At 35.0% G+C, this 14296-nt stretch overlaps 1 protein-coding gene across 2 annotated transcripts in view; it reads right to left on the bottom strand.

Moving 5' to 3' along the window:
* The window catches only part of LOC106458667 (IQ calmodulin-binding motif-containing protein 1-like), a 39078-nt gene extending 24863 nt beyond the window's left edge, over positions 1 to 14215 (bottom strand). The window contains exons 1-3 of one of the 2 annotated variants that reach the window (XM_022384930.1): positions 13510 to 14213; positions 7839 to 8001; positions 6893 to 7016 (exon numbers count right to left, since the gene is read on the bottom strand). In XM_022384930.1, coding sequence (XP_022240638.1) covers positions 6893 to 7016; positions 7839 to 8001; positions 13510 to 13594 — 372 coding nt within the window. In that variant the 5' untranslated portion in view covers positions 13595 to 14213. Of the gene's footprint in view, positions 1 to 6892; positions 7017 to 7838; positions 8002 to 13509 lie in introns of both variants that reach the window. The other variant, XM_013918196.2, reaches the window with a different exon arrangement.
* Positions 14216 to 14296: the final 81 nt, after the last annotated feature.

Below are 14296 nucleotides of genomic sequence, written 5' to 3' on the forward strand. Positions count from 1 at the left end.
AGTTTTACCACAATGGCTTAGAAGATTGGCATATGCTGAATTGGAATTTCTACAATTTTCTTAGTTGTTTGTTGGTTTAGGTATTACTAACTGAGTCTTTTTCAAGCTTTTCATAACAACCATCTCTTACAAATTCAGTTGTATTGTCACTGAATTCTGATTTATTCATAATCATTTTAATTTTCTCTACACTTTAAAGCTGTGGATACTTTATAAGAGTGACAGTCAATTCCTTAGCATGGATGATGGGGTAAGGTGCTCTGGTCAAAATTGGGGACAGCGACAGTGTCATGAATGGAGTACCTCAAGGCTTAGTGTGTTTTTTTATTTACATCAGTGACATAGATGAATAAATGGCGAATAGATTATTTAATTTTGCTGATGATAGTAAAGTTAATATTTTCCTACACTGAAAATATATTTCTGATAAATACTTACCTCTTCTCACAGTTACAGCTATTCTCGATTTGGCTGCACTCTTTTTTTCCCTTGTCAATAGCCTTGAAACTTCCACCTAATTTCACATGTATACCAAGTGGTTCAGTTGCATTTAAGCATGCAACAATTCTCCACCTATAGGAGTGCTACAAACTCTCCTGTGGCAGCTGACTCCTATGCAGTTGAACCCAATCTCCACTTTGAGATTAGGCATAAAAATAATACCGGAAGTAGGGAGGATTGGTGGGAAGTGTGAGCGAAGATAAGTATCTATCAGAAATAGATTTTCAGTGTAGGAAAATATTAACTTTTAATATGATTACTTACCTCCTCTAACAGTTATAGCTAGAATCACACATTGAGCAGATGGAAGGACCAGTGTAAAATTACCTAGACGAGCACCCTCAACCGTTCACCTCAGGTCTAAGAACCAAAAGGAAAGAGAAGCCTCCATTCTGAGAACCTAAACTATCCAGCACAACTTGTAACAATAAACCCTAGATTGTGCATTGGGATGACATCAAGAAGGTGTAAATGCAATGTGGAGGGTTAATTCCAGTCCAAAATCATTCAGCATTGGGGATGTAACATCCAGTCCATAGAAGGAGGAAGTTCCCACCCACTCACATGTAAGGACTTATGTTGGCTGTTCCAGCTCCAATCAAAACCAGTTGCCCAGAAACCAACACCCAGGTGGCAGTAGAAGGGAGAGTTCTCACTCGGAGAGGTGAACTGCAAAATAGGTGGAAAAATCCAGTTTAGATCAGTGTCTTCTGGAATAAAACATCAGACTCATGGCAGGAGGATAATCATGCCTTGTAAACAGGCAGAACAGCAATGCCCTACTCTCAACTGAGTGGAACTGTGCACACTCAGGAGGATTCCTCTATGATTCACTGCTCCAGCAGCTAGGAGCTGGTAAGTGGTAAGGACTCCCGTACCTAACTGGGATAGTGGGGGGAAAAGAAACACATTGGAGAGTCCGGAGTAAAGTATTACTACAGAAAGTGCAATGGGTGACCATGGAATCCTATTTTGAAAAGCAAACCAAACCAGATTTGGCAATCTAAGGAACCTCAGAGATGGGCAGCAATCTCTTTCTGCTTTACTCATGTTAGTCCATAAGTGTACAGTCTGGTACGAACATATTTATGATGCAATATACTGTAAGGAAGAACCTGCAAGCAGTCTTGTGGAACAACCCATTTCAACAGTGAGTGTGATAGGCCTTATAGATCTCACGGTGCAGATTTTGGATATCAGTATACCTGGACAGGCACCACACACCACAGAGCGAGATCCATAACATGTAAAGTATGCTCCTGAAAAAATTATGTAGAAATGAAATAAGATAACTAACTGACTCAGAGTTGTACCAATGTACAACAGCTACAGGGGAATACAATATCCGGCTGAGCAGGAAACTGTCAGAAGGTGCAAGTAGTACAAGTGAAAAGTGTGGGGAGTGGTCCACATGCCAGACTTGACAATTTCCTCCACAAGATGATGGAAGTGAGCAGCCAAGGACAGTGTGAAGTGATGGATTTGATGGGATGATACACAGAACAATTGACAAGATTCACGAGAAAGGGAAGAATATGCATTAGAAAAAACCTGATGAACCCCACTGTTAAGGGTGATAGGAGAAATATCATGAGAAATGGATGGATTGCATTGGATAAACAAAAAGGGGACTGAGAGCCATGGAAAGGTGCTGGGCATGACATATAACACCATAAAGCATTGACTGGACACATGAGACAATTAAAATCAGAGCAGGATTAAATATGAGAACTGGAGAGGAAAAAACATGACAAATATGGGAAAAATGAAAGGTAGATGACAGGGCTGCCCTACAACCCATAATGGTTGAAAAGAACAGCTCCTTGTCAAACAACTATGTAAAAAATCAGATACCTGAAGAAGGAAAGATGAGGAAGGGGGAGAGTCCATGTCAGATAGATCAACGACAGAATAATCTTAAATAACGTTGATACATAAACATGGATGACAAATGGACAGTGTGAGACAACAGGAATGCTACACATGTAAATAGTCCTGAATCCCTCACCAGAGAGCAAGATCCATAAAATGTAAAGTAAACTTATAAAAAAGTATGGAGAATTGAAATAAAATAACTTACCCACTCAGAGTTGTACTGATGTATGGAGAACAGCTACAGGGAAAGACAATATCTGGCTGAGCAGGAAACTGCTAGATATAGATAGTCCCAAATGCAAGAGACTGCACAAAAGCCACGTATAAAGCCAGAGCGTGGGAATGAAGGGATGAAGCACCCATGAGTGAGGATGCCAGAAAAGGGACCAGGAGAGAGGAAAAGTTAATGGAGGTTGTTCTGGAGAAGGGACAGGGGGCAGAAACCACAAGAAGGACCCAATGCAGAGTGGATTAGATGGGAGAAATTATTCAGAGTAGAAGGATGTGAGAGTAAGTATAAAGGAAAAGGTCCTTATAATCCTGGCTAAATACATCCACAGCCAAAGCCAAATGATGTGGAACTGGGGACCAAAAGAGAAGAAGCTTGGAATTCAAATGAGTGGCAAATGCATCCAGTTGGGGAGAATTCAACTGAGAATATTGCCATTGAAATACTTTGGGTCAAGAAACCACACCATGAGTAGAATTTTGTTAGGATGGCACAAACGATTAACAACAAGATTGAGTGCACCAGTATGTGACAAGCCAGCAAACAAATTTGATGGCTATCAGCCCAGAAGAAGAGATCAAGAGTGTGGGAACATAAGAACCAGGATCGAGTGCCCTTTTGACAGGTAATGCAAGAGACAACTGCTGAGCTGTTGTAATGAATCATAACTGTCAAGCCCACAGAGATGACACCAAATCAACCATTGCTTGACAAATAGCATGGAGTTCTAAAAGGTTGATATGAAGACCTAACTTCTCCTGAGACCAACAGCTTGAGATTTCCTGTGTATTGCAGCATGCACCCCATCCCAATAACGAGGCATCTGTGAAGATGTGGATATCCAGATGGGGAGGAGGAATAGGTTCCCCCACTGTTGTGTTGTCCCTATCTAACCACCAAAGGAAGTCAGACTGAAGGAAAGCAGGAAAGGGATATCTGTAAATCCAGAAGGTCCCTGATGTGGTGCCATTGATTTTATAGTACTCACTGCAAGGAATGCCTGTGAGTATGGCCTAGAGGGATAATAGACTCCAGTGATGCTCAAGTCCCCAAAAGAAACAGAACCTCACATGCAGGGAGTGAAGGTGCTGATAATGCTCTCTGAACTAAATACTCCATGGAATGCAGATGAAGAGGAGAAGGCTGAGATGTGACTTGAAAAAACATCCCCAGATGAACAAGATGTTGAGTGGGGTGTATAATGGACTTCTCCATCTGGATAAACCAACCCACCCAAGCAGCTTTTCTGAGAAGTTGAATGTCTGAGGAAGACTCTGTGAAGGATGGAGCCAGATGAAGCCAGTCATCCATATAAAAATGGAAAATGAGCCTGCAAAAATGTAGGAATTATGCAAATGACTGGACCACCTGACAGAAAGGGTAGGTTGCCAATGTCAGCCTGAAAGAAAGAGCTTGAAATTGATATACTTGATCCTCTTGAACAAAACATATATAATGAAGTGAAACCCGAGCAATGGGGATGTGAAGATAAGCATCAAACACATCAAATCTCATCATCCAAAGCCCTGAAAGAAAGGCACATCTGAGAGACAGGTAGGATGGCATGATGAACAGAGACACATCGAGGAAGCAATTCAGATAGGAGAGATTGAAAGCAGGACACCAATATCCGGTCTTCTTGGGGATGATGAAAAGTCAGGAATAGATTTCTGGAAATATAGGAGAAACCTGTTCAATGGTATCCTTGATGAGGAGGTCTTGAACTACTTCTGTGAAATGCTGATGGGAAACAGGGTCTTGAGGGGGATGAAAGGAACTGGGACAGTAGATAAGGCAGGAGGTGTGAGGAAAAGGAGGGAAGAGTCTTTCCGACAAAACTTGAATGACACTAGGATTTGCTGAATAATGATATGCAAGTGCATGAGTCTCTGCAGTATGTGAAGGGTGTACCATACTAACCCCTTCATATAATTGATCTGCAAAACATTTGGCATGGATCCCAACATCAGACAAAGGGAGGAAAACAAAACTCAGAACTAGGAGCTGCATTTGATAAGAAGGGAGGGATTTAAATGACACATGTGACAAAGACAAAAAACATAACATACTTGTGATATAAATTCTAAAGATGGTGACTGAGATCTAATCATTTCAACAGGCTGAGAACATGCATGCACAGCAAAGGAAGGGAGGGTGAAGGCTGTCCAAGTCTGCACCATCCTGATCTAAGTCTTCAGGTAATGGCAGAATTGCTTGTAGATCGGGAAATCCCTTGGCCCACATGAAAGAAGCCATCTCCTGATAAACAATGGCTAAAACTTCTTGTGTCAATAATTCTTAACCGGCAGCTGTTGTTGCGAGCTCTTGAATGGCACTACTGATGGTAGCCATTGTAGTCCTAATATTAAACTGTGAATTCATAAATATTGACTTACTTCTGGTAACTGAGTAAGAAATAGAATTCACAATCAAATAAAGAAATCCAACTAAATAGTGCATTATAAACAATACTTTAAAATGCAAAAATCAGTAACCGAATATTTTCAAAACACACTGAAGAAGAAAATAAAAGTTTGAAATGAAGCACTAGGTCTTAACACTATCGTGCCGAATCGAGAAGTGAAGATTGAGTTCAACTGCACAGAGCGAGTCAGCTGTGACAGGGGGTTTAGTTGCACTCCTATTGGTGAAGGACTGTCGCATGCAAATTTGCATGCTTAAATGCAGCTGAACCACGTGGTATATACATGGAATTAGGTGGGAGTTTCAAGGCTAGTGGAAGCATTAGAGGGCAGTCAAATCGAGAATAGCTGTAGCTGTAAGAAGAGGTAAGTAATCATATTGAAAGTTTTGGGTGTTGTTGACTGTAAGAAGCATGCTACTGCCTGACAAAATGTTTTGGATTATTTGGTGAATTGGGTAAATAAATGGCAGATGGTTTTTAATTATAATAAATGTAAAGTAATATAGGTGAGATATCACAATCCGAACTATTGGGGCACTCAGTAGAGCACATACCTCTGCTTAGAGGGGATCTGATTGAGGTGTTTAAGGCTGTTAAGGGAATTGATAGTGTTGGTACATCACCTTTTTCATATTTAATGTTGAAAATGGTAAAACTAGAGGACTCAAGTATAAGCTTTGGCAAGGAAGAAATCACCTTTAGCTAAGACAGTTTTATTATTTTTTATTAGGGGTGGGTGGCCTTTGGATATGGTGGATGCAACTAATTTAAGGGAAAGCTTGCTATATATTTGAATGATAAGGGCTGGCTTTGAGTTTTTACATAAGGGGGAAGAGTAGTTTGAAGATTGAGGATCTTTAAGCATTTCACTTTGAAATTATGAAATTAAATATTTGAATTATAAACTGTTTTCATGTCAAGTTTACTGATACACATTGATAATTAAGTTGTTTAAAGAAATTGTGAACATAACACTGCAAAAAGTAATAATATGCACAACAGAATTAGACTAGAAGTTCAAAACCCACGTGGTGCAGATATGTTATTATTTCTTATGATATTTCTAATATTAGAAAAAAATACTGTTAAACATTTTATCAGTAAAATCTATAACTTATTACAGGGTCTGCAGTTTGTGAGAGAGAAGGAATTTTAACATTTTTAATGCTTTTTTATGATGGCCAAGAAGAAATGACAAAATCAGATGTTTTTTTCCCCATTCCCATTAATTTGTCCATGATTAACACAAATGTTAGGCCTATTGACCTCTAATGCTTTGCCAACTTTCAGAGTGTAAACTGTAACTTTTAATAATAGAATAATTATACAGTGGGGTACTATCGACTTTGATGATCAAGGTGCTCATGGTGTACATACAAGAGTTTCCACCCATTTTGAGAATCTTTTATCTTTTGTAAAATAGTTGAAACAGAAACACTGTTATATGTAGCTCAAATGAGTTTTATATTCAAAAGTATTTGAAAAGAATACATGACACACAAGATTTATACGTACAAGTAGTATATAAATATTTATTAACATTTAACAAATGCAACAATTAATTGTGTTGCTAGCAGCTACACGAAAAAAAATAACTACTAACCATTTGCTAGTGCTTTATAGATTATATAACTGTTCATTTCTTCTTTGTTCAGTGTTTTGTTAACTTATCAATTTGAATAATTAGTAAAAGAAGCCTGATGTTCCTAATTAGCATAAAAGTAAATTCTTTTCTAGTTTGTGAAAAAGTTATAAAGCAATTATCTTTCAAAATACACTAATCATAAATCTTTAATTAAGAAGCACCAACTTAAAAAATGTTTTAGATTTACCTTCCCCAACTCGATTACTTTGATTCTTACCTTTTTAACAGTAGTTATATATCGACCTGCTGCAGCTAGGATACGGTCAGTAGTCAACGTTAACTGAGCTTTATAAGCCCTGTCTGTCTCTTTATCTTCTGGTTGAAAAACTGAGATAATTTTCCTGTTAATCAAACCAGCAAAATTTAGGCAATAATGTAAAATATTTTAAAAAATTTACGAGTTTCTACACTCAGATTTTACTACTCTCTGTTTGTTATTATACAGTAATTAAAAAGTAGCATTGTACAGTTTTTGCCTAAATCACACTTTCTTTTCTTTCTTCACAGTTACTTAAAATAAGAAAGAAAAAAAACTCTGTAAACATAACTCACTACGTACAATATTATTTCATACACATGATTAAAACAGCATGCGCAAAATCGGATATTTATGTTTTTTTATTTTAAGTTTATTTTTACATTAACTATTTGAAGAAAAATGTTTAATTATTCTGAATAATTCATGTCTTAATTAATATATAAAAAATAAATGTAGAGAGAAATGGCAAAAACGGCCAAATTATGTGTAAAGAAAAAAGTGCATGCTTTTTTGCAATCATTATTTTTAATCTTCATGCACTTAATAAAACTGATAAACCTGTCAGATCCTGCACCAATAACACAACTTTGTATCAACAGAATTTACAAATTACCTAACTAGTTTGTACAAGATGTTTTGGGTAGAATAAGCTATACAGTTAATTTCCACAGTAGCTTAAAACTTCTCTAATGCTCTTGCGATAATTAAATTGTAAAAATGACCGAATAAATGGTAGTGTTTGAATACATGTAGTGTACATTATTTTGTATTCTACATCCATTAAATCTTTACCACAGAAATGACATAACTTTTTATATTAATTAATTCAGCCACAGTTATCATACATATTAAAAGCATTTCGTAAATGTTCTTTTTCAGCTTAAGAAATTTAATGTTTCCTTACTTTAAGATGCTTATAAGTTTAACAGCAGTTTCCCAAGATCCATTAATTTTAGAAAAATCTTGTTTAATTACAGAGACAATCAAGCTAAAAATGTTGTAATCCCATATGGCCTGACAAGCCTCATTCATTTCCGTACTGTCCAAGATTCCTTCATTCAGAATATCTAACCAACAGAAAAAAAGATTGAGTTCATTAAGGATAAGTAACATGTCTAGAGTTAAATACACAATGCAGATAATTTTTGAAAAATGTGTTAAATACATTTACACATGTACAAGTTTATTAGGAAACAAAATTCAAAATATACACCAAATGTTCAGTATTCTTGGCTCAAAATTCCGAAAAAGAAGTGTTACAAAAATAAGACCAACTTGGTGGTAGATGGCAATACTGAAAAGATTTAGTTAGAAATAAATCCATCTATCTTATACATGTATTGATCCTGACCATAAAATTCTGAATATTAGCACCCAATAGGTAAACTTTTTTTTTTGTTTCCATATGCACTCCATCATTTTCAGTACATCAAATTATTGAATCATCTTTTATAAGAAAACAAAAACAAACTTTGTACTTCATATGAATCAACTGACATACCATTGCTTCACAACCTCTGACCTTTTCAGTACAACACCTATAAAATGTAACAATGCATAAAAACAGACCTCTATCCATATTTATATAGTGCAATAGTAGTTAAGCCTATTATTGAAGTTTGTATCTATCCATTCACACAAACATTTATAATTTTTGCCATAAATCATTAGACAATAACATTTGGGTGTGTATGTATGTATATATATATATATATATATATATAAAGTATCAATTATATATACAAGATAAATAGAACATTGGGAGTTTAAAAACCTGCAAATAGAGATTGTCAAGAAATAAGGCTAGAGATACTGTGGACATTATTTACTCAAACTACAAACCCCCATTTTGGCTCCTTTCCATCACCTGGAATTACACTTGGTGGAATCAAAATAGGGATTTGTAGTTTGAGTAAATAATGTCTACAGTGCCTTCAGCCTTGTTTCCTTACCTTTTTTCATGATCCCTGATTTGCAGGTTTTTAAATCCTTGTTTACTGGCTTTTTTTATGCTCAACTATGGGCAAAGAATTACTTGATATGGTAGCTAATGTTTATACATTATGATGATAATAAGCACGATGATTTACTGTAGCTATTGGCTATTTGATTGCATTAGTTCAAGATGTAAAATGTTAAGCTGCAGCTAGAGATAATCATAGAGATTTTTTGGAGAATATAGTGAGCATTTATAGTTTCTGTGGGACTACAGTAGAAAAAAACATCCTTTTCAAATAAAACATATATGTCTATAACATTACTTTAACTAAACCTTCATGACTTTTTAAAGTAATTATTCTAGAATGTGTATAATAAGATTTAATATTATGTGTATTGATTTTTTTTACTCCTCACTTCATACATGACATAGGGGTTGGCTCCCTAAAGACACCGATTGTATGGTGTACATATTTTTGCCTATACTGTAATAAAGTTTGTAAAATTATTCAATTTTTTCCTCCTGTTACTAAAATGTTTTTTGTGGTTTTATGTCCCTTCTTTTATGCACATCAGTAATAATAATAACTACACATAAAAATTTGTACAATCATTTTCTGATAACTACAAAGTATTTCCAAACAGTGAATGATAACTAGGATCAGGGTGATGAAGGATTAGGAAATTTGACAGACCACCCCAATAGATTGAATTCACAAAGAAGAAGGCAATTTGGGAGAATTATGCATGGGAACATAAAATGGATCACAGAAAAATATGAAACAGTCATGAGAATGGGGTAACTGAGATGTAGTTTACAGGCTAGGCCGGAATGACTAATGGAGATTGAAATTCACAATCTGATATTGCGTGATGACCAAGAACAATAAAAGAAAGACAGGTTGATAATTAGATGCCAGTTCTTGATATTTAGGAGAAGGACAGAAAGGTGGGAGAAAAAATCCAGAGATGGGCTACAAACGTTCACAATGGGTTAATTCTCCCATAATTCCAACATTTTCCCCTGAAGTGTTAAGATATGTAGGATCAGATAGAAGGTGAAAGGAAACCAGTTGGGACCAAGGGGGAGGGGAGAAAAAGACCAGGCAATTACCAGTGATTAGGCCAACAGGTAAGATGTTGGATGGAAGTGGGACGAGATGTGGAAGATGGATGGTTTACTGGACATAGGTTTGGGAATGGGAGAAAGACCAGGGCGAAGTATAGAACTGCCAGGTTGAGGTAGAGATAATCACAAAAATCAGAGATGTGAAGGAAGATTGATAGTGGGAAGCTGAAGCATTTAATACCAGGGAATGAGGACACCATCAAGTTCCTCTGGATGAAGAGAAGGAGCAAAATGAAAGTCTTGGAGAAAAGTAGAAAGGAGACAGACTTGAAATAGAAGGGTACTTTTCCTAAAAGGTTCCAACAACAGAGGAGACTGAGAAGAATAGAAATGGTAGAGGCGATAGAACAGGCCATGGAAGCAAAAAAAGGAGAGATCTAGATTCCTAAGAAAAGTCATGAGGGAAACAGAAAAGGGCTACCAACATAAGGTAAAGAGAGGTGGGGTACCAAGGAAGGGTAGTAATAAATACATGAAGATGGGAAAGGTGAGCTGTAAAAAAGTAAAATAGCAACCTATGAATTCATCCCCACAAACTAGCAAGGTGACTCTGAAGACCAGGAGTCCAGGAATTGGAATAGAAATGACTAACATGGAGAACAAAGGAAAGAGTTAGAAAAGGAGTATAAGAATTAAAACCATTGGAGAGAAGGAGAGCCAAAAAGAAGTGGCCTGTATCAATATACCAAGTGTGGGAGGAAATATAATGAAATTATGAGGTAAGGCTTATGTAAAAGCAATGTGAAGAGGAAAAAGACAATGCAGTAAGAGAAATAAGGTGAAGAAAGTCAGAGAAGGTCTGAGGGTGTCTTCCATTAGGTAGGGAAGTTCACACTGCACACCTAGAGGTGAAAATTGGTGCTCAAATTTGTCCTCATCAGTTTCAGGTATGAAATTGAGAAAGGAAAGTGAGTGGAAGGGACAGGAGCAGAGAGTCCCACCAGCATAATGGATGCCACCAAATGATGGAAGATGACCACCATGACTTCCACAGGATGTTTCCTCTGTGAGGAAGTTCTTCACTCACATCAGCTTTAGAAATATTCACATTATGTTGTGAATTCACATTGAATATAATAAACAGGAAAAGAATGGGGATTCACAAGCTTGAATGTAAAAGGAATCATGGTGCATGGAGGTGTCTCACTTTTATTGGTGGTGGGCTCTGCTGCATGATAATGCTATCTTGCTGTGGTGCAAATTCATGTTTTTTTCAATTGAAATTAGGTGGGAGTTTTCACAAGGCTGGTGGCTTGCAAATTTCTTTTGTAGAATGCATGAATTCAAGAGGAAAAAAAAACTCTGTGTCAAGAGGTGAGGTATCATTTTGGAAACTGTTCATAAATTGAAGTGGAAATACATAAATTTTCTTCTAGAGTTCAAAGGTATATTTTATATCATCTAACACTTCATGATACTAAAAACATATATAAAATAAAAAACAGATAACTTGTTTGTGATACAAAGAGTCACAATTCAGTTAAATTAATCATTTATGTTGATGTTGGGCATGAAATCCAAAAACAGAGATTAAAAACTATTTTTACTGTTTGATTTTATATTAAAAGAAAAAAATCCATCATTTTTGTTTCTTCCCAACTGTAAAATAGCACTAAACTTCCATGTAAATATTTTATTAATGTACTTATGTTTTTAAAACCTTTATGAAATATTTTATTCTCAAAATAAATGTCATTTAATATAGCTACATATGACTTCCTATTGACATAATGCTATCATTATGTTAATGTCGGTGAGATATGATAATTCTGTATTTTAAAATGAATTTTGAAAAATAAAACTTTACAAAACAAGTATCTGTTTCATAATGTGAAGCATTAATTTAAAAAATTTTACAAGTAAATTGTGATATTTTATAATAGAAAGAAACAGAAATAGCTTAATGTGTTTTCTTACAAACGTCAGACATAAAAAACTCATCTCCATTCACAAAGTTTTTGAGTTTGAGAAACTACTAAAAAAAAAAGATTAGTTGGACTGGCAGATATAACAAAATTTACAAGTTCCTGAAAATCTGTATTTTCATCTTACTATATGATCCAATCAAAAAATCACATCTAGGGTCTCGTGCATTTGTATCATTCATTTATGTTAATGTTGTGCACAAAATCCAAAATTGTTGAGATTAAAAGTCAATGTTATATACTTGCTTTTATGTGGGAGAAAAAAAAAATCCATCATTTCAATTTCTTCCCATCTGTAACATAGCTACAATATAGTTAATACTGTTATCAGGTTCAATTTTCATTTCACCCATAAGTGTATAGCTTACTCTGATTAGTTGTTGATAGCACTACACATTTTTTTTAAATTACCTTATGTAAGCAGTTTTTACATGTTTTTATACAGTTTTTTTATAAACAAATGCAATTTAAATTAGCTACACATGAGTGAGTGTGATTGACTTTATCCATTGAAATAATGCTGTGAGGTACAATAATACAGTATTTTAAACTAGTTTTGAAAATAAATCTTAATAAAACAAATATTTATATCATAATATGGAGTATTCTGAAAAAAAATTTTAAAGAAAATTTTGTTATTATTTAGATTATACAGGATCGAAAAAAAAAAAAAACAAAGACAAGTAGCCTAATGTTATTTCTACTAATATTAGTGATAAGTGTGCATAACAGCCCTACTACTACTACTAGTCAAGATGTTTTGTAGACATCCAAACGTTTTGGCTTTCAGTGAGAGGATTCCAAGTATCACGAAACTGGCCTTGAATTGTGCAAGTGCTCTCTCAAACACTGCAGATGCAGAGAGAAGTTTTCACTTTAAAATTTGATCCTTTCAGAAGGAAATCACCAAGTGTGAAAAACTTGATATCGTTTAATTGTTATACCATAACTTAAAAAAAAAATACTGGATTGCAGTAAAATGTTGGACAATGATTAGCAAATATGTTTGCCTTACATTGGTTACCAAGTATTTGTAACTTAACATTCATGTGTTTAGGAAATGCTGAATACTTATTATGACTTTTTTCTGTAATGGGGTTTGAATTAATTAATACTATATTAATATGTCAATAAGGAATTTTTTTGTCAAAAACATTTTCTGAACCTTTTTTTGTTGTTTGTATTGTTACAACTTACAGACATACTTGCTGATAGGTATTTTGAAATACATTACCAAACTAATTTAATCTGGCATGATTATAGTGTTATTTTGACAAATAAAATATGCAGAATTGTAAGATATTGTGCACAAAAGTTTTTTTTTTGGTTCATAAGTAGTTTGGTGCTGATTTCCCCCACTGTCCCAGGGCAAGAACTCTGGTCGATGTATTTTTTCTCCAGGAATACAATTTCACAAGTATAACTATAGTATAAAAAACTCGTTTGCAATCAAAAAGTTTTCGAGCTTCAGCGTAAAGTACAGGGTTAAGTTTAACGTAATGACATTTGGAAATACTTCTACAAGACCAGATACTTGTTATTATAATTTTAGTTTTTAAATTGTACGTTTATATTTCACCTACCATTTACACTTCCGAGTTTTTCAGGAATGTCATTGATGCCGACATCCGATATTTCTATGGCAACCTTCTTTATTTTCTTTCTCATCGTAATTGCAATATCCAGGCAAACGCTAAGCCTCGATAAGCTATTGTAATTAATATAGTTGCCTCTTGATAAATTGTATCAAATAAAATTAACGAAACTCGCTGTAAGTATAACTCTACGATAAGGCCTTAATAGCTAATCATAATAACACGGGTTTCATATCTGATATTTACTACTCTCTAGTGTTTTAAAGCAATATATTGTTCGGCCACACAACCTATAAAAATTGATATTGGAAATTAGCTATCTCAATAATTACTGATACTGTATACGTTTTATTAAATAAGTATGATTGTATATTTTATATTAAGATTTTAGTACTTTATTTCTTATTTGCACAGACTAATAAATTCTTATACAAACTATCTAATCAGCCAATAAAACAAAAAGTTTCACGTGGGCAATAAATGCGTTCAGTGAGATAAATTGCCAATCATTGGTATTGTTACGTCTCCGTTTGTTAATTGATTTTTCCGTAACTACGTTCCAACGAAACTTTAACGACACAAGTCTTTACTTAATAAAACTGGTTTATTCTTTCCGAATATAACTCTGCGATACACTTAATCTCAATACTCGCGCTAAAACAACACTGTAACGAACGAACGTTAACTTCAACAATGCCCTGTGACTGCAGTTCAATTACACACTATCTCTACACACATTACCTTACCCAACCGCGTCACGTTTTCCCCTCTTATA

This window comes from Limulus polyphemus, unplaced genomic scaffold (genome assembly GCF_000517525.1).
Source record: "Limulus polyphemus unplaced genomic scaffold, Limulus_polyphemus-2.1.2 Scaffold499, whole genome shotgun sequence".
Classification (NCBI taxonomy): domain Eukaryota; kingdom Metazoa; phylum Arthropoda; class Merostomata; order Xiphosura; family Limulidae; genus Limulus; species Limulus polyphemus.